The sequence below is a fragment of the Drosophila obscura genome, unplaced genomic scaffold, assembly GCF_018151105.1.
Source record: "Drosophila obscura isolate BZ-5 IFL unplaced genomic scaffold, ASM1815110v1 contig_1, whole genome shotgun sequence".
Classification (NCBI taxonomy): domain Eukaryota; kingdom Metazoa; phylum Arthropoda; class Insecta; order Diptera; family Drosophilidae; genus Drosophila; species Drosophila obscura.
Window position 1 is genome coordinate 3,381,763 of NW_024542679.1, and position 19,111 is coordinate 3,400,873.

At 51.5% G+C, this 19,111-nt stretch overlaps 7 protein-coding genes across 9 annotated transcripts; 3 read left to right on the top strand and 4 right to left on the bottom strand.

The window, feature by feature from the left end:
- The first annotated feature begins 1,001 nt into the window (after positions 1-1,001).
- Positions 1,002-3,466, top strand: LOC111069538 (probable ATP-dependent RNA helicase Dbp73D). Its single transcript, XM_022359642.2, has 3 exons — positions 1,002-1,206; positions 1,260-2,104; positions 2,173-3,466. The coding sequence occupies exons 1-3, from the start codon at positions 1,184-1,186 to the stop codon at positions 3,411-3,413; spliced, it is 2,109 nt and encodes a 702-aa protein (XP_022215334.2). The 5' UTR covers positions 1,002-1,183; the 3' UTR covers positions 3,414-3,466.
- Positions 3,467-3,934: 468 nt separating this feature from the next.
- On the top strand, positions 3,935-4,676 carry LOC111069540 (peptidoglycan-recognition protein SB1). Its single transcript, XM_022359645.2, has 2 exons — positions 3,935-4,043; positions 4,098-4,676. The coding sequence occupies exons 1-2, from the start codon at positions 3,995-3,997 to the stop codon at positions 4,613-4,615; spliced, it is 567 nt and encodes a 188-aa protein (XP_022215337.1). The 5' UTR covers positions 3,935-3,994; the 3' UTR covers positions 4,616-4,676.
- LOC111069541 (peptidoglycan-recognition protein SB2) lies at positions 4,115-5,313 on the bottom strand. The gene is made up of 2 exons (XM_022359646.2): positions 4,946-5,313; positions 4,115-4,885 (listed from the first exon to the last, which is right to left on the bottom strand). Exons 1-2 carry the CDS (start codon positions 5,307-5,309, stop codon positions 4,701-4,703), a joined length of 549 nt encoding a protein of 182 aa, XP_022215338.1. The 5' UTR covers positions 5,310-5,313; the 3' UTR covers positions 4,115-4,700.
- Positions 5,314-5,655: 342 nt separating this feature from the next.
- On the top strand, positions 5,656-6,300 carry LOC111069542. The gene is made up of 2 exons (XM_022359648.2): positions 5,656-5,767; positions 5,827-6,300. Exons 1-2 carry the CDS (start codon positions 5,759-5,761, stop codon positions 6,202-6,204), a joined length of 387 nt encoding a protein of 128 aa, XP_022215340.1. The 5' UTR covers positions 5,656-5,758; the 3' UTR covers positions 6,205-6,300.
- Positions 6,301-6,410: 110 nt separating this feature from the next.
- On the bottom strand, positions 6,411-7,369 carry LOC111069519 (sal-like protein 3). Its single transcript, XM_022359618.2, has 2 exons — positions 6,983-7,369; positions 6,411-6,914 (listed from the first exon to the last, which is right to left on the bottom strand). The coding sequence occupies exons 1-2, from the start codon at positions 6,992-6,994 to the stop codon at positions 6,471-6,473; spliced, it is 456 nt and encodes a 151-aa protein (XP_022215310.2). The 5' UTR covers positions 6,995-7,369; the 3' UTR covers positions 6,411-6,470.
- A 406-nt stretch (positions 7,370-7,775) lies between these two features.
- Positions 7,776-8,939, bottom strand: LOC121405508. The gene has a single exon (XM_041596278.1). The coding sequence runs from the start codon at positions 8,937-8,939 to the stop codon at positions 8,541-8,543; it is 399 nt and encodes a 132-aa protein (XP_041452212.1). The 3' UTR covers positions 7,776-8,540.
- Positions 8,940-8,975: 36 nt separating this feature from the next.
- On the bottom strand, positions 8,976-18,404 carry LOC111069536 (protein disabled). Of its 3 annotated transcripts, XM_022359639.2 has the most exons (9): positions 17,283-17,670; positions 16,533-17,176; positions 15,845-16,481; positions 14,791-15,054; positions 11,469-14,667; positions 11,307-11,401; positions 10,443-11,225; positions 10,248-10,377; positions 8,976-10,182 (listed from the first exon to the last, which is right to left on the bottom strand). In XM_022359639.2, exons 1-9 carry the CDS (start codon positions 17,401-17,403, stop codon positions 8,976-8,978), a joined length of 7,080 nt encoding a protein of 2,359 aa, XP_022215331.2. In that variant the 5' UTR covers positions 17,404-17,670. The 3 variants fall into 3 exon arrangements, with proteins under 3 accessions (XP_022215331.2, XP_041452185.1, XP_041452155.1); XM_041596251.1 differs by lacking the exons at positions 14,791-15,054; positions 17,283-17,670 and adding an exon at positions 18,236-18,404 and having other exon boundaries at positions 11,469-14,340; XM_041596221.1 differs by lacking the exon at positions 14,791-15,054 and having other exon boundaries at positions 11,469-14,340; positions 17,283-17,668.
- Between the last annotated feature and the right edge of the window lie 707 nt (positions 18,405-19,111).

Consider the following 19,111-nt stretch of genomic DNA (forward strand, 5'->3'; position numbering starts at 1 on the left):
TATATAAATATAAAAAAAAACTCGTTTTGAATCTTGGGGAATGCCCCCAAAAGAATGGAACAATGACTCTTTTGCCTTACAATAACCATTTTTCATATCCGCAATCGTTTCGTACGATAATGGCCCGGATCAAGTTCAACGTTTATGATTTTTTAAGCCAAATATGTGCTAAACGAAAGAACGCGGGACTGAAATGATCCGATGCGAATGGAACGGAAAGTCGTATATACTATATATATATACTCGTGTACCCATACGTTCCAGCGTTACGAGGGAGTGTCACTATCCCAGGTGTTCAGGTGCTACTTGCTGCTACCAACAAACCGATCAGAACTGGACCGCACTGAAAGCTATACGTACTGTATGATTAATTACTACATTTTGAGAGTAAAAATACAAATTTACAGACGGAAATGCTTTGGAAAATAATTAAAACTCTCAAAGACAGACAGACTCTGGTTGTCAAACGATTCTCATAATATCTTTCACTTCATTTGCATGATTCAGATTTCGTACAGCCACAAGTTTTGGTGTTTTCTAGCAGATTGATTGAACCGGTTTTTTGACCATAGTCATTAATTATCCGTGTGGTTTAATTTTTTGCATTTCTCGCTCACGTGGATTGGAGTGGGTCAATTTTATGAATCACTGACATCAAGTGTAAAAATCCCCAAGAAGTTGTGGGGACACTTTGCAAACGCACGCATCAACGCATCGTTGGACTGGTAACCGAAACCTGATCAAAAAACCAAGGGAAAATACAAATCCCCGCCAGGAAACTGGTATATGAATTAGTATTGTGACTATTTCCGTTCTTGATTTATTTGATCTTGCGGTCAGAGGAATATTTTTAATTATTCTATACTAAGCTTAATGTAAGTTACTTTGAATTTGAATTAGGCGCGCTTGCTGTAGTTAGTTTAGAAGAGTGGCAACAAGATTCTCTTTGGTGTTTTTGCTACAGTACGCAAATGGTCATACTACTTATGGGCAATATCTGGCACTTTAAATTTGGCGCCTTTTGAACTGTAAAACCAAATGAGTGGCAACGCCAGGCCTTATGGCATTTCCCTCTGCTACACAAACGGGCACACCATTTCAGAAGAAGAACATCAACAAATGTGGGGTGCAACACGTGCGCCTTCTTTTTCGACGATTTATTGAATAAAAAACAGCTAAAACAATGGAATTATTTACAGTAAATCGGTGAGTTATATAGCGAAGATATAGATCTTTAATATTAACCCACAAAACCGTAGATACACAGAGGATCTAAAGAGTCCGAAGGACAAGGAGCAAAAGACATCAAATGAAGATGAAATTCTGCAAAAACTGCTACTAAAGGCAGCCAAACGAAAGAGGAAACACGAGAAAAGTGAAACCACAAAGCAGCAGGAAGCACCACCAGCGGAGAAACCCACAGTGGAGGACACAAAAGTAGACGAAGAAGAGGAAAAGGCGGCAAAAGAAACCCCAAAAGAGACAGCCGCAGCAGAGGAGGACGCAACTAATTCACAAGATTTCCAAATACTTGGCGGCGATGACTCTGCCAAGCGCAAGCGAGTGACAGAGGTGCTGCCCCCCTGGCTGGCATATCCCACCATTATCGAAGGGGGCAACCTCCTGCCAGACGACGACGACGACTTGGAAGCTGGCAAAGACGAGACGTCCATCGAGAATCTAAGCTACCTGAAAGATCACACACGACAGGCGCTCAAGCAGATGAAGATCAAGCGGCTGTTTCCCGTGCAGCGTACCGTCATACCATGGATCCTGGAGGCACAGGGCAAGCCGGCGCCCCTACGCCCACGTGACATTTGTGTGTCGGCACCCACGGGCAGCGGCAAGACCCTGGCCTTTGCCATACCCATTGTCCAGCTGCTGAACAATCGAGTGCGCTGCAAGGTGCGCGCCCTGGTGGTGCTCCCAGTGGCCGAACTGGCGCTGCAGGTCTTCAAGGTGATTCGTGCGCTGTGCAGCAAAACAGAGCTGGAGGTCTGCCTCCTGTCCAAGCAGCATCGCCTGGAGGATGAGCAAGAGAAGCTGGTGGAGGTGTACAAGGGACAGATGTACAGCAAGGCTGACATTGTGGTCACAACACCAGGTGGGTGGGGCATACAGTTATCCTTGGAGCATCTTTGATGATTAATCTTGGTTGGTCTTGGTTTTTAGGTCGTCTGGTGGATCATCTGCATGCCACCAAGGGCTTTTGCCTGAAGAGCTTGAAATTTCTGGTCATTGACGAGGCGGATCGCATCATGGATGCCTTCTTCCAGAACTGGCTCTACCATTTGGACAATCATGTGCGGGAGACTACAAATCAGCTGCTGGCTGGCACTCAGCCTCCACTTTGCCTAAAAGAACTGCACGCCACGTATGGGAAGGTGCCCCATAAGCTTCTATTCTCTGCAACGATGTCGCAGGATCCCGAGAAGCTGCAGAATCTGAGACTCTTTCAGCCCAAGCTCTTTACCACGGTGTTTGCCCTGCCCGTGCCAAGGAGTGAGGAGCAGGTGGATGCTGATTCAGAGACGACTCAAAACACTGGACACTTTGCGGGCAAATACACGACTCCGGCGGAGCTAACGGAGCAATTCTGTGTGACGGAGCTGCGAATCAAGCCGCTGACACTGTTTGCGCTCGTGGAGAAGTACCAGTGGAAGCGTTTCTTGTGCTTCACCAACAGCACGGACACGGCCAATAGATTGGCCTTTGTGATGCGCCAACTTTTCTCCTCGGGGCCAATCAAGGTGGCCGAGCTATCCGGCAAACTGTCGGCTCTGGTGCGCACCAAAACCCTGACGGACTTTGCCAGGGGCCGCATCAATGGTCTGATCTGCTCCGATGCTTTGGCGCGTGGTATCGATGTGGCCGATGTGGATGTGGTGCTCTCCTACGAGACGCCGCGTCACATCAAGACCTACATCCATCGTGTGGGTCGTACGGCTCGTGCTGGAAGGAAGGGCACAGCCGTCACATTGCTCACGGAACAGGAGCAGGCGCAGTTCAAGAAGATGCTCAACGAAGTGGGCAAAGCCCTGGGCGAGGAGATCACTGTGTCGGCAGACACTGAGGTCCGTCATGCGGATATCTACAAGAAGGCAATGGAGCAGCTGCGCAGGCGACAGGAGAAGGAAAAGACCCAGAAGATTGTCCAGAAGCGACGCGTGGCCCAGCGAACAGTGCTACACAAAAATCAAGAGGAAGCCGCCGCCAATCCCAGTCGCCCTCTGACATTGATGCAGAAGCTGCAGCTGAAGGCAGGAGGAGTGGGACAGCTGGAGGATAAACCCCAGCAGAAGGAGAACAAATCGCAAGCTAAAGCGGCAAATGGCAAAGGAAAATCAAAGCCCAAACCCAAGGAGACCAAGAAGCAACGTTTGGCCAAGCAGCGAAAGGCCATCGAGGAGTAAAGATTGTTTGCTGATTTAATTTAGAAATGATTGTGTATATAGGTTAATATATATAACTAATATATACTATGTGCTTATGTATGTACATATGTGTGGGCTTTTTGTTTTCTGCCCTAGAGAGCAGTGTCTTATCTCTTTCGGGTGCGCTAGTGATTCCCCCGAGGGTTCTTCACCGTGTTGTTTGTTGGTTTACTCTCACTTGAGGGTATAACTACGACTATCAAAAGGCTTTGAATTGCAACTAAGATGGGAATTAAGAGCAGAATCTATACAAAGATTTTTTAATGGCTGGAAAAAGCAGAAAACAAAAATCCATTACTAAAAGTGAGAACTAAAAAGTAAAAACCAAAATTCCATTAAATTAAACTCAAACCACACTAATTCAAGGCACGAGTTGTCTTGGACTTGTACACATTGTAAAGACGCTTCATTCAAATGGAAATCTAATATATTTCCCCCTGCAGTGAGTGTATCTCCATCTACGACTCGCTATCAATCCACGAATATACTATTTAAGCAGCTCTCCAGTGCCAGAAGATCTCACAGTTTAACGAAAGGTCTCAAGCAAGCAGCGCTCAACGATGACGGCAATCAAGTTTCTAGCAGCTTTGCTGGCACTCAGTGCCATAGGTAAACCATCAATCAATCTGTGCTTAAAGATAACCTCCTGACAATCCCTCTCAGCTCTCTCCGCTGAGGCCCTGAACATTGAGCCGCGCAGCAGTTGGGGCGCAGTGGCTGCCCGTTCGCCAGCCAGGATAAGTGGCGCCGTGGATTATGTGATCATACATCACTCGGACAATCCCAATGGCTGCAGCAGTTCGGATCAGTGCAAACGGATGATCAAGGCCATACAAACGGACCACAAGGGCAGGCGCAAGTTCAGCGACATTGGCTACAATTTCATTGTCGCCGGCGATGGGAAGGTGTACGAGGGCCGCGGCTTTGGCCTGCAGGGCTCCCATGCGCCCAACTACAATCGCAACAGCATTGGCATTGTGTTTATTGGAAACTTTGAGAGCACCAAGCCATCCTCGCAGATGCTGCAGAATGCCAAGGATCTGATTGCCATGGCCAAGCAGGGGGGACACCTAAAGGACACCTACACGCTGCTGGGACATCGCCAGACCAAGGCCACCGCCTGCCCGGGCACAGCTCTCTTCAATGAGATCAAGACCTGGCCCAACTGGAGGAGCATTTAAGTGGAGACTTTCTCGTTAATTCTTTATTAGTTTGCTGCTAGAATAAATTTATGTACAAAGAGAGGCATTCAAAGCTCTACCGATTCTATGGCTTTGGCTGCCAGCGCGGCCACTTGCGCAGTTCGTCCAGCAGCTGGCGTCCCGGACAGGCTGTGGCCTTCGTCTGGCAGTGCCCCACAAGGGAATAATTGGGCAGAACCTGTCGCCGCTGGACAGCAATTGTGATGAGGGTGCGGGCTGCCTGCAACATCTGCGGCGAGGGAAGCGTATCTAAAGGAAGCAGAAGAAGGTGTCAGAAAGTGATTCGAAGGCTAGAAGATCCCATCGTACGCTGGAAATTCCCAATGAAAGCCACACCAATCGACTGGCTGTTGTAGTGCGGTGCATGCTCTCCACGAATGCCAAAGCCCAGGCCCTCGTAGATGCGTCCATCGCCGCCAATCAGGAAATTATAGCCAATGTCGCGGAACCTTCTCAGCAGATGCCCCATGCGGATCTGCTGTAGTGCCGTCTGGCATTGCTGGGGCGTATAGCAGGGCGCACTGGCCGTATGATGGATGATGATCAGGCGCACGGGCACCGCAAGACGTGGCAGGCGAGGGGACAGTGGCTGTCGGCACCAGGATTGCCTAGGAACAATCTGAGCAAGGGCAAGGCCAGCGAACGAAAGCAGAAGAAGGAGTGGGAGCTTCATGGCTGCTTCTTCATTGATAAATGCCAGTAAGAATCGTTGCTCTATATATACTCCTAGTAGCACCTGCCCAACAGATTCCCTTTTGTTGGTTCAGCTGCTGCTTTGCTTTGCCTTCAATGGATTCGCAAAATGCAGAAGCAGCAGCAGCCTTTGTCTTCATGTGGATTCCGCTTGCGTCATCTCATCCCCTTCCAGAGCCAATCTATAACCGGAGGTTTTTTTTTGCATTACAAATCTGCCCTTGGACGGTCGATTGGTCGATTGGTGGGTGGTTGGTGGCCCAAACATGGCATTCAAATCCCCTAAAAGGGCAACTGCATTTGAAATGCAATTCCAACGAGCGTTGCAGTTTGCAGTGCGGGGTATAAAAGCCACTTGGTGGCGGCACGAGTGGACAGTGTCCAGCGATCGAGTGGCCCAGGCAGTACCCCGCATCTCAAACACACACAATGAAGATCGTAAGTTGGCATAATATCAAGCAAAGATCAACCATCAATTCGTATTTATTCTCTGCCAGCAATTTCTATCCATTTTGGGGTATCTGCTGGTGGGATGTGCTGCTCTCTCCGAGGCCAGCTTTCTGCCTGCCACTACCCTAGGGGTTCCCGCTGCAGTGGCACCCGCTGCATTGGTGCCACCACCCACCAGTTATCAGTTTGTGGCACGCAATTGGAATCGCTTCTATGTTCCAACAACAACAGCCACTGGTGTGGCCACGTATCATCCACCAGCCACAACCTACTACAAGTACAGTGGTGGCTATCCAGCGTATCCTTCCGCGTACCCTGCTGTCTATCCTTCAGGCTATCCCGCTGTGTATCCTTCGACATATCCCTATGGCTATGGCTATAATCCCTACTACAATTATGGCCATGGCTACAAGAGTGTCTGGTGATCAGTACGGCAGCAGCAAACATCATTCTATTTTGTGATAATATTCGACACCAAATCAACGTATTATAATGAAAATAAATAACGCATGTATTACCAACCCAAACGAGTGACGACTGTACTATTGGCCAAGGGCCAGAAAGTCAGAAAACCCAGAAACCAAGGCCAAACGTTGGCCTGCTCTTGACACCATTTTGGAATGTGGTTAACCATTTTTTAGTTTTATTTCTTACGAGTGAAATCTATGAAATTAAATTGTGTTTTCGCAGCTTAAAAGAAGAATGAACCTGGAGCAATCAAACGTGCCGGCTGGATCAGTCGTGTAGCTGCAAATGGAGCAGCAATTCCAGCTGGACCAGCGGCCAGCAAACGTCCGGCAGCAGGCGGACCAAAGGCGGCATTGAACTGATTGAAGTAATCCAAACGCTGACTGCTAGAGACAGCCAGAGGAGCAGCGCCCAGCGGAGCATTAACCAAAGGAGCAGCAGCACCAAACGGAGCCCCAGGAAATGCAGCGGCTCCAAAGGGTACACCAGCGACACCAAAAGGAACACCAAACTGTCCATTTGTGTAGGCAGCAAATGGAGCAGCAGCCGCAGATCCAGGAAATACGCCAAACGGAGCGGCGCCAGGTGCCGCGGGAAACAGGGCAGGACCCACGGCTGGCATTGCGCCCGTACAGGCCACCATTAAACCCAGCGACAGAATCACCAACTGTTGAGGCAGAGAATCCTTAAACTTCTGGCCAGGAATTGGGATGCCGCATACAAAATTCCACTCACCATTTGCTGCATTTTGCGGGAGTTATTTCTGCGATTTGCTTCTTCTGCGTCTGAGACCGCGAGCTGAATTATGCCTGGGATTCAATCGATGGCTGAGTTTTATAGTTGGCCAGAGCTTCACGCAGAGGAGGAGGAGACCGGAGAGCTGGCTAATTGCCGCTCCAAATTGTCACACATTTGGCTACGAAAATGGGCCCAAAATTACATGCATGCCCTGGCAAAGCAGCAACATAATTTGCATACGATCCGATATGGCTATATGCGTTGTGTTACGACATTCGGCTGTAGATTTGCACAGATATTGGGGGTTTGTGGGTGAACAAAGATTTGGCGTGAAAAGTGGGAAGATAATGAGATTGGTCATTGGTCAACTTCATTCGTTAGAAAAGAATCTCCAAACTATATAATTCTGAAGAGAACTCAACGATTTCTGTACGTTCTGACAGCTTTGTGAATCTGTCCAAAGCTTCTATAAATATGTACAAACGAGAGTACTAGAACAGAGGAACAACTATCTTTTATTTACACCCAAAGGATCTCCAGACTAGAACTTTTTGAATAAGTGTAAAAAGCAAAGGACGCAATTAGAAAGATATCTTCCGTTTGGAAATACAGCTTCCCCTTTAATGCTTATAACTCTAGTGCATGTTCGTGACGTATTTCGGTTATTTCAATTGTCATACAGCAGCGCACCTCGGTCGGTTGTTGTGTTTCTCCCCTGCTAACTGCGGGTAACAAGCTTCGGTTTGGTGTCGCACCAATTCAATAGATAAATGAACAATAGAGATGTCGCTAATAATCATAATAACTATTGTATTTGTATAATTGCATTACATATAAGTATGTATTATTATTAATCATTATTTAGTATAAGAATACGTACGATATAGCTGCTTTGGGTTTCCTGGGGGTTCGGATTTGCTTGATCGTTCAGTTTGTTGTCAGTTGTTCGTTCAGTTACGTATAAATATATATATATATATGATAGTTATTGAAATCATATAAAACCCTTCTCTGATGTGTCAATACGAGTGGAAATTAAACTAATATTAGTCGTTAGTTAGTTAGTTAGTTAACTAAATCGAATCATACGAAGTATGGTTAGACGAGTATGATGTGTAGGATCGTATTTCTATATCCTATATGCACTTTGGATAAACATTTTATGGGTAGAGGGGGGCGGGGTAGTTAAACGTTTAACGGCTAGACCACATTTAGCATAGGCATTTGTTTAGTTGCTTTTCGTTAGTAAATCCATGGATTCAGTGATTCATGGATCGATTGATGATTGAAGGACCTTCTCTGAGTATTCTGCGATTTGTTGCAGGGAGGGGGGGTTTGGGGAAGTAACTTTAACAAACGTTTGCGTTTCTTATATACAATCTCTGCGGTTGGAAGGGTGTGGGGGACCGAAAAGAGAGCCTCAAAGCACAGTGTCCACAGGGCGAAGGGAGAGGCTTTTACGATATTAAAATATTTTTTTTTTGTATGGCAATTGGGAGTTTTGACTAGATATATAGCATGTGTGTGTGTGTATGTGTGTGTCCTACTACTCCCCCTACCACAGCACATCGTAGTCGAGGACATGCTCCGAGGAGGCAATGATCATCACCTTTACAATATCATCCACGGCACGGGTTACCCTCCACTTTTTGGGATTCCTTAGCATTTGCAAAGGCGTGGGCTTGCTCTTGGGCGCATCCTCCTTTGGCTCATGCCAGGGACTCGTCGATGTGGCTGTCGTCTTCATTTGCGGCAACGAAGGCATGCCCTGACGTAGCGCATTGAGTCGCTGCTCCTGGTAGTAATTATTGAGATTCGTTAGGTAGCAAAAGTCCGAGTCATTGACCACATCGATCTCTGCATAGTTGTGCCCATCGATGCTGTCCCGTTCTGGCTCTCGTGTCCGCTCCTGGCTCACGCCAAGTCCCAGCCCCAGACCCAAGCCGGGTCCCATCGTCGGGCCCGTGGCCTGGGCAAAGAGTTGATCAAATCACATATTTTCATCGAATTTCGCAAAGTTCTCATCCTCGTTCCACTGGAATTTATTGTTTGCTGTGGCTGCGGCCTCTCCTCCATCATTGTCCTTTTGCTGATCCTGATCCTGATCGGGTGACTTGAAAAACTCATCATCCTCGAAGGGATCCTCCTGCTTTTTGGCAAATATATTAACAGATTCCGATTTCTTGATGAGCTCCTGGCGCTGCTGCATTTTTGTGGTGCGCATATTTTGTTTTCTAGTCAAAGCAACAGATCCGCCAGACGCTGTGGCGCCTCCGCCGGCACTCGTCTGCTCCTTTTCAAAGTCAAACGAAGCCTTGGCAAAATCATCCTCAAAGGCGGCGTCATCAAACTGCGAGATCTTCACATTATCATCGAATCGCAGCTTCTGGGTTATGGGTGGCGTTGATGTCGGCAGCGGATCCATCTCAAAGTGCTCCCGTTTGTCACCGCCCTTCTCCGAAAAGTCATTGGAGAAGCGAAACAGAGACTTGGAGCCGCCGCTGGCCACACTTCCACCCGAGATGGGGCCCGCGGGCGTCGAATTGCAGCTGGAGGCAGTGCCAGCGGGCGCTGGCGGTGGAGAGCTCTGATTGAAGTCCGATTCGAAGCCATCGTCAAAGTTGAATTTGCCACCGGCGACGCCTGCCGAGGACTCCCCGCCGCTGCCCATCATGCCGCCGCTCATCATTCCGGCGACCGTGCTGCTGGCATTCGATCGGGGCGTCGGTGTGGGCGTCTGCTCGTAGCTATCCACAAAGCCATAGTCACTGTTGATCACCGGTGGCACTCCTCCTGCTCCGCGGGAACGATTCTGCGTTGACTGTAGCTTCGACAGCGTCGGATGTCGCTCCATTTGACGGCGCTCGCTCTCCAGCATCCGCTGGTGCATCTCGTGGCGCCTGCGATTCAGTCGCTCGAACTTGTCCTCATCCGTGGGCGGCTCATCATCCACATAATCCTCATCATCGTCATCGTCGTCGGCCACATCGTCATCGTCCACATCCACATCTTTGCGTTGCTGCTGCTGCTGTTGCAGCTGATGGCTGCTCATATAATCGTAGTTATCCCGCATGCCACGCCCACTGCCGCCCACATAGCGTGGGGGTGGAGGATTCACAATGGAGGACGAGCCAGAGCCAAGGCCCCCAACAGTGGCCAAGTCTTTGGCACTGCGTGCTCGAGTTTTCTTGCGGAATCTAAACGGGAGAGATGGAGAGTGTCGTAAGGGGTTGCTTCAGTTTCACTCTCTCTGTCTTGTTACCTTCTTTCCTTTTCCCCATCTGAGGGCGTCTGTCCCAAGGCCACGGCCCGACGACTCTCTGCCAGACGTCGCTCTGTTTCGGCAGCACTGGCAGGACGCTTCCAGGACTTTTGGCCAGGCAAAGCGGGTTCTGCAAAAGGGAAATAAAACTCATGAAAGATCTCAGATCCATGCAAGCTTTAGGGCAGGACTTACCCTCGCCATCCCAGGGACTGGAGCCACTGCTCTTGCGCAGTCGCTGGGAACCGCCGATGCCGCCTCCTCCTCCGATAGGCAGCACCACATCGCCACCCAGCTGACTGGGACGCTGCAGACTCCTCACCGATGCACGCTGCTGGAAGTCCTGCTCCGAATCCTGCTCGTAGTCAATGTCACCGCTGATGCGCAGCTTTCCCGAGGTGGTGGTGGGTTTCCTCAGGGATCGCGTCTTCATTTGCTCCCGCTCGCGCTCACCCCTGTCGCGCTCTCGGTCCACACCGCCACGATACTCGTCGCGACTGTCGAGGCTGCCATAGACATCGTTGCCGCTGCCAAAGCTCCGTCTGCGCCGCGTGGCGCTCTCAAAGGACTCCAGGCTCTCGCGATCGAAGGACTTGCGATCCCTGTCCCGTTCCCTCTCCCTTTCGTACATGTAATCGCCTCCTCCTGCACCTCTGCCGCTCGATTTGTAGGCCATGGGCGAGCGTCCACCGCGCTGCTCCTCGTACACATTCTCGTAGTCAAAATCGTAGCTGGGACGCGCATAATCCCTGTACTCGCGCTCCCTCTCACGCTCTCGATCGCGATCCCGCTCTCGCTCCCCGCGATACTTGCTGCGCAGCTGCTGCTGCTGTCCGCCCCGCTTGTCCGCGTACATGGGCGGCCCGTAGCTGGACCGCTCGTAGGCACTGCGCTCAAACGAGCGGGCACGCACTCCCTGTTCGATTTCCTGCGGCGACCAGGTGTGATGTGTGGGATGATGATACCAACTGGGCGAATCTATACAGAAAGAGGAGATGGAATACATCATATAGTAGAAGATGGAAGGAAGATGATTTACACAGAGGCAGGCAGACTCACCCAAATCAAAGTTATCCCTACTCCGCGAGAGGCCATGCTTGAACTTCCTTTGCTGTTGCTCTCGCTCCCTTCGAGCCATCAACTCTGCATCGTAGCTGTCACGAAGAAAAGAAGAAGAGTCAATGCCTAATCTCAACGGGAAAGGTCCCATCGCGCACTCACTCGTAATCCTCATCGCATGAGTTCATTCTTCGGGCATGCCGCATATAGTAGCCATGGCGATCCGTGTGCTGTGGCTGTGGCTGTGCATGTGCCATTTGCCGTCTCTTCAGATACTCTGGTGTCTCGTCATCCCACGGACTCAGATCCCTGGACGAGGACGAAGTCTGATGGCGCTCCTTTTTGGCCCAACGACGCTGCTGCTTCGACCAGCCATCATCGCGGGGATCCGAACTGCACGGCGACTCTGCAGTGTCCTGCTGCGAGGTATTGGACGCAGGCGGCGGCGGCGGTGGCAGCGTGAGACGGGCCTTGCCCTTGGCCTTGGGCGAATCAAAGGTGGCCCATGATTGTTTCTCCCTTTCGCGTTCGCTCATCATCTGCTTGGTGGCGGTGTCTATCAGCTGAGAGACGGCCGACAGATGCGACGGCACGGGCGAGGGCTGCAGCACCGCAGGCGATTTCTGCAGAGGAATGGGCGATGTGCTGACATCGTTGAACTGCTGCGAGGGCGTGCGCACGCCCAGACTCTGTGCGCCTCGGGAGGGTGCCGCCGACGAGGTGGCCGGCGAGATGCGATCCCGCGAGTCCAGCGACAGATTGGAGATGGCTCGATGCATCAGTTCATCGATTTCGATGTCATCCTTGGCACTGCCACTCCCACTGGCAACTGGGGGAGCCGTCAGCACAGACAGGAACTTATGATCCTGCTTGGGTGCGAGGGGCAGCGGAATGGAGGATGACTCCTCCTCCAGGAGGGAGGCAGGCACCACTGCATCCAGCTGCTGTGTGGAGGTGGACAACTTCTCGTACTTATCCTGCCCGCTTACCGGCTCCCCATCCTTTTCGTTGCTGTCCATGCTGCTCTCTCCCCCCGCATCGGCATCCTCGTCCTCGTCATCATCGTCCACGGTCAGGGCAGAGGATGAGGGCTCGGCGGGGAAGCCGCGACTGTCCACAAGGCCATGACGATCCTGCGGATGCTGCTGCTCGGCCAGCGGTAGGTCCATGATCTGCCGCAGGTCCTGATCCTCGTTGAATTCGTCGCTGAATTCCGGAAAGTCCTGCAGCAGATCCTTCTCCGGCGGCGGCGGCCGTGCAGCCTGCGACTGCGTCTGCGGCTTGTCGAAGAGATTCTCCACCAGAATAATGTCCCGGAGGGCCGCATAGCGATCCTTGGCCTGGGCCACCACTTCGGTGATCTTCGTGTCGATCTTTGGCAGAGGCGGGGGCGGGGCAGACGGAGGCGCACTGCTCGTCACAATGGAATCGATCAGTGGCAGCTCCGTGCGAGCCTCCAATACCAGCGAGGGCTCTTGTGCCGTCTCCTGCTCGTCGACGGGGGGTGGGGTGAGATCCCCCATGAGATCCGTTTCCTGCTGCTGCTGCTGCAGCTCCTGGTCGATGATCTCGCGAAAGACCGCATAGCGATCCGCCGAGGGCACAGCCACCGGCGCTGCCACAGCCGCAGGGATCGGTGCCTCATTGAAGTTAGCAAAGTTGGCCACAAAAATGGGCGCCTCTTCGGGCGGCGAGGCCACCCCGGTCGTTGCTTCGTCCTCGCCAAAGGTGTCGTCAAAGGAGGCCACAAAGGACGTTTGCTGATCAAAGCTCACCTTGAAGACAGCCGCAGAGGAGGAGGCGGCCGGCACTGTGGCTGGTGGTGGCGCGACAGGAGCTGCAGCAGTGGGGGGAGCCAGGGACTGGCTGGTCTTCTCGCTGGAGGACAAGTACTCCGATAGGTAGGACGTCAGCTGCACCAGGGTCATTGTGCTCAGCTTCGAGGCGGGAACATTCAGCTTCACGGCCAGATCATCCATTCCCAAAGTGAGCAACTGCGTCAGCGTAATGTCCGGCGGAAGAGCAGGGGCCACCGATACCTCCTGGGATGCGGCCTGTGCCAGGATCTCCGCCTTGTTCTCGTAAATGTCCTGTGGCCTGCCCAGCGATTGCTGCCGCTGGGGTCGCGCCCTGGCCGTGGATGATGATAATGATGATGACACCTGATTCGGTGGCGGCAGCAGTGGCGGTGGCGGTCCCAGCGGTATCATATAATCATCCTCCGGCTGATGGGGCTTCCGTGGACGCCCGGGACCCGGGAAGCAGGCTTCAGTGCGTCCCACGCGACGCGAGGGCAATGGAATCGGCGGTGAATCCGCCAGCGAGTGCGACAGGGTGCGTCGCGTGGAGGAGGAACTGCTGTTCAGATACTCATACCGACCGGCAGTCGGTGGAGCGGGACTGGGCCGAATCACCAGATCGCTGAACTGTTTCTTGGGCGGCAGAGGCGGTGGCCCAGAGCAGGGAGCCGAATCCGGTCGAGGCGGTGGCTCTGGGGCAGCCTCCGTTTCGCTCAGGGAATCGCTCTCCTGCAGGCGGCGCATATTGACGCTGGAACCGATCTCCGAGGAGGAGGAGTCGCCGCGCTTTGAGAAACCCCTCGCCTGGCCAAACAGATGCGGCATCTTCTTGTTGCTGATGCTGGAGATGACATCCAGGGGGCCTCCTCCTCCTCCGCCGCCGCCAAGAGGATTGGGCAGCGAGGAGGCAGAGACAGTGGGACGATTCCTCACGGTGCTCACCTGCTCCCCTTTCTCCGGAGGCAGCTGCACCTGAAGCGGTCCATTAAAAGCGCTGGTCCTGGTTTCGGGTACTGGGATTGCGGCAGCCACTGGCAGCGGAGTAGGTGCATCGAACTCGAAGGCATCCAGCTTGGCAAAGAGATCCCCCTCCTGGAAGGGATCCGGATCGCTCTTTTTGCGCGTCGGCGAGAAGGGATCCGTGTCGCGTGGCAGCAGCACAGGATTCGCCGGATCCTGATGATCCTCCAGTGTCGTCGTTGTCGTCGTCGCGTTGATGGAGGATGTCAGCGGTTCTGTGGTATAATAGGTGGACCCACATGTGGGGGGATAAGTGGGTGGTGGTTGTGGATTAGTGAGGGGCGATCTTCTAAGCAAAAGTTTCAGCTTCGCGGACGAAAAGTCTTCAGCGCTGGCGGATAACATGGGAAAAGAGAGTGCGGGAGCGGGAGCGGGGGCAGGAGCAGGAGCAGGAGTGGTGTTAGGAGTGGGTGTGGGAGCGGGAGCGGCGCTGGAGCTGGTTAGTAGCAGGTGGTGGTGGTGGTGTTGGTGATGGTGATGGCTGCCCAGAAGACCACTGGAGGCTGCACTGGAGGCGGTGGTTAGTAGCGGATCGGAATTCCCTGCGGCGGTGCAAGTGCATTGATTAGAGATATTCTGTTGCTGCTGTGACTGTTTCTGTTTCTGTCTGTGGTGCGGTGGATCTGTGGTGGATGCTAGTGGTTGATGGTGGTGTTGGTTAGTACCTGCTGTGATGTTAGTAGCTGCTGCTGTGGTGGTGGTCATGGTAGCGATGGTAGTGGTGATGGCACCACCCGCACCCGTACATGCTGTCTCCTCTTCCGTGGAAAAGAGACTGCCGGAGTCCAAACCCAAACCGCCGGCACCCGCACCACTGAGCTCCTTGAGCAGCTTCTTGGGTGGATTCTTAAGCTCTTGGAAAAAGTATTTCTTATCGACATACGGCCGGGTGCGACCGGTGCCCAGCGGATCCAGATCCGTGAATGCATCTGCAGCAGCAGCATAATGGAATAACACAGAGAAAGGATGGAATACAGACACGAGAGAATGCATTTCCCCACCCCATTGATGGGAGAAACGAGACTCCTCCGCGAGTGGGGGAAGAGTGGCAGAAAAATCATAATCTTGGAGAGGGATCTACGGTGCCAGAGAATATGTAAATTGCTATCAAAACCAAATAAAAGTGTGCGCTGAAAGCAAAAGAGAACTCAAAAGATGTATGAAAACTCGGAACTCATTCGAAAGTGAAAAAATCACAGAATTTAAAGCGGGGAAATCCTCTTTTGGCCATTTTGCAGTTTGGTTTAAGGTTAGTTCTGGGTGGATACAAGGATATAAGCCACAGAAAGAGCTGCCTGTGCGATGATAGTGGTGAAGCAAGAACTTTATATCATTTGTGAAAAGGGAAAAGTCTCATCTATAACATGTTCAAGAACATAAATCAACAAAATCGAACAAAGAAAAACCTAAAACAGAGATTTTGATCATTTTTGTCTATAAATTGTTTCGCTAGCAAAAAGAATTCCGAATGATGGCTATTTGTATGATCTATAAGCAAGAGAAACGCTTCAGATTAAGTTTCAGTTCAATTGATTTGACCCTAGAATTTTTACTGACTGTTCCCTTTTGTGGCATGCCAACGCTGCCCCTTGCAGCCACTCCCATCGTGCCTCACAGACAGCTCTTTCATAACTTTCAATGGGGATGACATACAAATCCTACAACAAAGCAGAGGCAAGGCACACCTCGCTCTCTGTCTCTCTCTTTTGTGGGACTCACCCAGCGACATGATTGCTGGCTCCTCTGTTGTAGCTGTTCCCGCAATGCCCGTCAGTGCTCCTCCCATATCGAGATCCGCCAGAGATGTGGACGCTGTGGCTGCTGCTGCGGCGGCCGACATTTCCGTCAACTGTTGCGTGGGCGTGGCCGTTGATTCGCTGGCCGCCAGTGGAGCCATCGACAGGACAGCGGCCACCACATTGGTGGTGTCGAAGACATCGTTCTGCTGATCCAACTCGTGCAGCCAGCTGTCATCGTCGTTGTCGACGCCAGAGGCCTGGCAGGCAACGCCCGGAGCTGGGGAGGAGCTTGCCCCAGGAGCAGGAGGCGAGAGGATGGCATCCAGAGCGGCTGCGGACTCGGGTGTCTTCTGGGGCTTGTGTCGGTTGCGTCCCGATTCAGGAGGCGGCGGCAATATGCTGTACGATGGCACGCATATGAAAGAGTCCCCGAAGGGATCGTCCTCGCTGGCAGATTTGGCCAGGCTGCCGGGATGCCCGCTGCCGCCTCCGCCACTGGAGGGATGATGCATGCCCGGCTCACTAGGCGTAATTCTCTCCATTTGGGTGATGCCGCGCTGCAAGGAGGTCAACTCCTGCTCCAGATCCACCAGATCCGCCACAGATTCGGGAGAGATCTACAAGAGAGAGAAAGATTAGTAGAGATCTTGGAGATGTGGAGTTTTTACTTCTTTGGCTGCTGCTCCCGAGGTCTTGGCCACATCCAGATTGACGCCCAGTCGCGTGGTTCCGTTCGAGTAGGCATCCTGCCCGCACAGCGAACTCAGGGTGAGGGGGTGGCCGCCACTGGCGAGATCTGCATGCCCTGCTCCGGCTCTCAGTGCGGACAAGGAGGCCAGCTGACTGGCGTGCTCATGCAGAGACTTGCCCTGGATCTGCTGGCGGGCCATCTCGATCTCCTTCTTCTTCAGCTCGAAGACAACCTGGAAGAGGTCGCGCATGGCCAGCACCACCTGGCTGGCCGCCTTGTCCGTCTTGATGCCAAAGAATCGATGCCCGCTGTCCGGCGAGCCAAAGATGTAGCCAAAGGCTCGCGAATCCGTCATGTCCTGCGCAATGAAGGAGATCTTGTGCACCGGATGGTGGTACAGCGAGTCCCCCGTCTTCTCGTCCCGCAGCCGCAGTCCATCGATCGTCACATGAATGGTGATGCGCTGCTTGTGCTCTCCAGCCGCACGGATGGCCATCTTGAGGTCCTGCAGTGCCTCCTGGCACATGCGATCGCCCCGTGCCTCGCCCACTTCCAGTATTCCAATGAGTTTGGCCTTGAATTGAACGCCATCGCCGAAAAATCGTCCCGGATCATTGCGATCTGGAAAATAGAATGCGCACAAACATATACATGCATAAGTCACGTGTGTGTGTGTGTGTGTGTGTGTATGCGATTGTGATTTTTGTTTGCTTTTTTTTTTGCTAACGTTTTGCGTAATTTGTTTCCTCTGTCGAGCCGCTGCTGTGGCTGCTGCCGACGCCAAAAGTGCTGGCCAGAGAGAGGTTCGAGGAGGCTGTCGACAGCTTGGCAACCAGAGATTTGACCATCTTTTTGGATCGAATCCTAAAGGAATCGTTGATTGCACACTAACACAGTCTCACATTCTCAGCCAGAACCTGCATGTGCATGTGAATGTGTGTGACATTTCCATGGCTCACACACACAATCGAGAGCGGCAAGAACGAGACGGACGGGTGCACACAATGATTTTTCGCGATTTCGTGTTTGTTGTTGCCATAAAATTAATTAAATTCAAAAAAACAACAATATAAAAAAAAAAAAACGAGACAACAAATAATGACGACACACACACAGAGGCAAAAGAGGAGCACAGCACCCGCCGCTACCGAAAACGATCCGTGATCATGGAATGAATGAGAGCGATTGAGAGAGCGCACCGTTCATTCGTACGGTACGATGCTGCTGCGGCTAGGTTGATTTTGCTCGCTCTCTCTCGCTGCCGCTGTCGTTGCTTTTGGATTTTTGCCGCAATTTGTTTAACAAATAAACAAACACAAATTTCACTCTATTATTCAGCGATTCTCATTCAAAATGATAAAAGAAAACAAGTACGCAGTCTCTCATTGTCACTCGCACGCTCTCTTTGTTTTTGCTTTGAGCATCGGCCACCACCTGCCCAGGGTGTAGCTATAAAAGGTGGGGTAGTCTCGCTCTCCTGAGATGTCTATGTTGGTTTGGCAAGTATTTAAAGAGCGCACTCTGGCAGTGCCGCACCCTAAGTTGAACACACCTTGCACCTGCCAAGATCAGAGACGCCGGCGCAGCAGCTGCTAGTGGGACTAGGCACGATCAAGCAAACCCATCATTCATGATCATTCACATTTCATATTTAAAAGTTATACACTCGGGTCTACTTACATTTACAAGGACTCGTTTTCTTGCGCAGCGTCTGCATGGTGCTCACAAAAAGCAGATTGGCATTCGGAAGACGTCTAATGCTGATGATTGGGCCTGCTCCTTCCAAGGTGTTGGGGGGTGGTGAGGAAGTTTAATTTTCTTCTTCCCTTCGTTACGTTTCTATCAAACGTAACTGAACAGCTCTCACTCTGTCACTCTTTGTTTTTGCCTTTGTTTACACTTGGTTAATCGTATCCTTTGTCCGATACTCGCTCTCTCACGTTTTGTTGTTATTGTGCCACTCGGTCGATACTACGCGCCGGCATTTAATCGTAGTACACACACACGCACACGTACAAACCTCCCCCTCCCTCTTGGACAACCAACACAAACACACAATGAGACTATTGATTTTTCAATTGTGTGCGTGTTTTATATTTCCACTTTGCCTACTTTAAGGCGTCGTTAAAGTCCTTTGAGGCATACATAATGGTAGGCAGGATTTTATAATTGGGAAGAAATTCCACTAACTGAAAAATGTTCCTGTCTAGCCACAAAACTCCTCGGAACAAAGACTCGTCTTCGAACACTCGCGGGTGTGCAGGTGATAAGCCGACTAGTTGAGATATTTCCACACGCCCGGGCACAATTAACTAGACATTTGCTTTAATATCAATAAGTTTAATTCGAAATTTAGTCAGTCCTACGCCCTGGAAGCAGGACGAAATGGACACACACAAAAAAATTCGATTGAAAGGATACCACCGCAGGGTGATGGTGAAGGGTGGGTGGTTTAGGGTGCTTTTGTGATATCGATAAGTGTGCACCCAAATGTTGGAAAAACAAGCAAATCTGGGAAAACGTATCTAAATCAGGTTCTAACCACCATGGTACATC